This window comes from Chrysochloris asiatica, unplaced genomic scaffold (assembly GCF_000296735.1).
Source record: "Chrysochloris asiatica unplaced genomic scaffold, ChrAsi1.0 scaffold00014, whole genome shotgun sequence".
In the NCBI taxonomy this organism is placed as follows: Eukaryota; Metazoa; Chordata; class Mammalia; order Afrosoricida; family Chrysochloridae; genus Chrysochloris; species Chrysochloris asiatica.
In genome coordinates, this window is record NW_006408532.1 from 7,276,745 (window position 1) to 7,280,234 (window position 3,490).

The following is a 3,490-nucleotide window of genomic DNA, read 5'->3' on the forward strand; positions in this document are numbered from 1 at the left end:
TCTACTCCCGTAAAGATTTACACCCTCGGAAACCCTGTACAGGGTCGCTATGGGTCGGAACCGACTCGACGGCACTTAACAACAACAACAACATAATAAAAGTCCCAGGTGCTTCATCTGTCCCTGAACTCAGTCACTTTCCCCTGACAACATGCCCACCTTGACATGTCTTAGGGACATAGGTCCCAGCTGCTGACCTGCTTTCTCTCCTCCACAGCTATTTGTGAGATCCACACCAACCTGAACCCCTCCATGAACCTCTTCTGTTCTGGTACCTGGGAGCCCAGTGAGGTGCCTGCCAGCACAAAGCACCTGGACCCCTTACTGGAAGATGCCCCCAAGCACCTACCCAGTGCACCTAACAAGGGCTTCACAGGTGAGCACCCACTCCCACCCCTGTCCCAGGGATTCTGAGATAAGCCAAGGGCAGAGCACTGACCTGAGGGCCTGGGTTTTACAGACCTAATCTATGACTTGAAGCAAGTTCCTTCACCTCCTAGAGTCTCTGTTTTTCCATCTGGAAGACTGGGACAGCAATCTTGAGAGCTGGTGTGGTGCTATGGGCTAATGCGTCAGACTGCAAAGTCGTTTGAACTGCAAGCAGGTCGGTGGTTCAAACTCACCAGCTGCTCCTTGAAAACCCTATACAGGGTCACTATGGGTTGGAATTGACTTGATGACACTTAACAATAACAACAATCTTGAGACACACCCAGGTTACCTAGAGAGTTAGATGATCTGATGTGTGTGAAAATGCTCAGCATGATAACAAGCTGAACAAAATCCAGTGTTTTGGTTTGTTGAAAAAGCCTTCATTGATGCTTAATGTGCATACCATCTGTGGTTACTGGGAACCTGCTTTTATTTGAATTTTACCTGGGGTTTGAAGTGACGGGTAATTCTTCAAGCTCCTGTTCATTCCAAGACACTGGCTACCCAGCTGATCTGCTGCTTGCATCTGTACTTCCTTTTCCTCAGATCTTCTAGGACAGCCCCTCTGAACATCTAACTGCTGCTCTCCTTCCACACTCCAGCCTGTCTGCTCCTTGGGCACCTCTCACACACGTTCTTTGTGAAAACACACAGCTTGGACTCTTCAACGAGAGCTGAACTCAAACTGACCTGTCCCTCTGACCCTGGCTTCTCACAGCCATGAAACTGGAGACTGTAGCAGAACCTATTTTATAGGATGCCTTTGAGAAATCCAGTCAGTGAAATTCTGAAGCTAGGGTGTAGCAGGAAGTGCTCAGTAACCGGCCACTGTTTTCATCATTATGTTTTAACCAACCTCCTATGCATCTGTCTCTTAAGGAGCGCTGGTAGCGTAGTGGTTACAAATAGGGCTGCGAACCTCATGATCAGCAGTTCAAAACTACCGGCTGTTTCGTTTCGCAGGAGAAAGATGAGGCTTTCTACTTCTGTAAAGATTTACATCCTGGGAAACCCTGTACAGGGTCACTATGAGTCAGAACTGACTCCTAGGCACATCACAACAATTCATCTGTCTCTTGGTTTTAGATTGAGGAAATATACGTAACAAAATGTAGGCCATCTCAACAATTTCTACATATACAATTTAGTGACCTTGATTTTGTTTTTAACTTTTTATTGTGAAATGAGTGAAGGTTTACAGACAAGATCATCAGCTTTACATTCAACAAATTATACACTTTGTTTCATCTCAGTGATTGCAGTCCCCTCCATACAATAGTTATCCCACTTCTTCCTTGTAGTTTGTATTTCCATTCCATCTACTTTCTCATCCCTTCTCAACTTTGTTCTTAGGTAAATATGGCTGTTTTGATTATGAATAATTGATCATTCCATTCTTCAATAGAGCGCATACCCTACTAGTATTGTTGTACCTGCCAATATACCAATCTGCTGCTTGGCTGAAAGTTGGGCCATGAGGGTGTGTTCCTTTCCAGACCTGAAGGGTGGTCAGGGGCCATAGTGGAGTGACATTGATTTTATTCTTTAAGTTGTACAACTATTCTCCCTATCCTTTTCTACATGATTTCCATATGAAGTAATAGAAAAAGTAAAATGAAAAGAAAGTCAACGTAATGATGAAATAAAAGAGCTAAACAAAAAATTTCAAAAAACAGCTCAAGAAGGCAATATTATAATAAAATCACAAAAGAAGAGTATGCTCAGCATTTCTCAAATTGAAAGAACTGAAAGAAAAATTCAAGCCTTGAGTTACTATATTGAAGGATTATGTGGGTAAAATATTGAACGATGCAGGAAGTATCTAAAGAAGATGGAAGGAATACAGTTACTGTACCAAAAAGAATTGGTCGACATTCAGCCATTTCAGGAGGTAGCATATGATCAAGAACCAATGGTATTCAGAACTAGACCATGCCCAGCTACCACTACCAACTGCCCTGAAAGGGATCACATTAGATGATCTCAGATAGAGTAGGAGAAAATGTGAAACAAAACTCAAAATTGTTTAATTAAGAAAAGGAAAAACAAGACCGATTTACTGGTCAGAAAGGACTAGAGGAATCTAACAATGTGGCCCTCGACCACCTTTCAGGTTTGGAAAGGAACTCACCCTCATGGCTCAATTTTCAGGCAAGCAGTAGATAGGTTTATGGGAGGACAACAATACTAGCAAAATATGCTCACCATGGAATGCTCAATCATTCAAAATAAAAAGGGCAGGCATGGGAGGGAAGGAAGAAGAGTTCCCTGACTAGAGGGTAGACACATGTTAGTTTAGGTGACATGGAGGGCAACGAACAAGAAGAGGGAGGTTGGCAGAATGATGAAGCTAAAGACACAGGAGGATATACAAGGGCTAAAAGGTATAGAGGTAAATTGTGATATATACACAACCTTGGAACAACACTGTTTGAGGGTAGATAGATGGACACATGCTGAGTGGGCATAGGAGGAAAAGTAGAATCTATCTATCTATCTATATATATATATTGTTGTTAGGTGCCATCGAGTCGGTACCGACTCATAGAGACAGAAGAACGAAACAACGAAAAACTGTCAGATGCCTGATACTGGGCCAACCTCACTATTGTTGCCACGCTTGAGCCTATTGATGCTGCCACTTTGCCAATCCATCTCTCTGGGGGTCTTCTTCTTTTTCTCTGACCCGCCACCTTACCAAGCATGATATCCTTCTCCAGTGACTGGTCCCTCCTGACAACATGTCGGAAGTATGAGAGACAAAGTTTGGCCATCCTGGCCTCCAAGGAACACTCTGACTGCACTTCTTCCAACACAAATCTGTTTGTTCTTTTGGCAGCCCATGGCACTTTCCAGTAGTCTCCTCCAACACCATAACTCAGAAGCATCAATTCTTCAATCTTCCTTAGTCATTCTTTAGCTTTCGCATGCATATGAGGTTATTGAAAATTCCATGGCTTGGATCAGGCACACCTTAGTCCTCAAGCTGACATCTTTGTTCTTCAACACTTTAAAAAGGTCTTGTGCAGCAGATTTGCCTAATGCAATACATTGTTTG

General features: G+C 43.1%; 1 protein-coding gene across 1 annotated transcript in view; it reads left to right on the plus strand.

Moving 5' to 3' along the window:
- Window positions 1–3,490, plus strand: part of SLC27A4 (solute carrier family 27 (fatty acid transporter), member 4) — a 20,631-nt gene that overhangs the window by 5,359 nt on the left and 11,782 nt on the right. Inside the window, exon 4 of the mRNA XM_006834824.1 lies at window positions 218–376. Coding sequence (XP_006834887.1) covers window positions 218–376 — 159 coding nt within the window. The remainder of the gene's footprint in view (window positions 1–217; window positions 377–3,490) is intronic.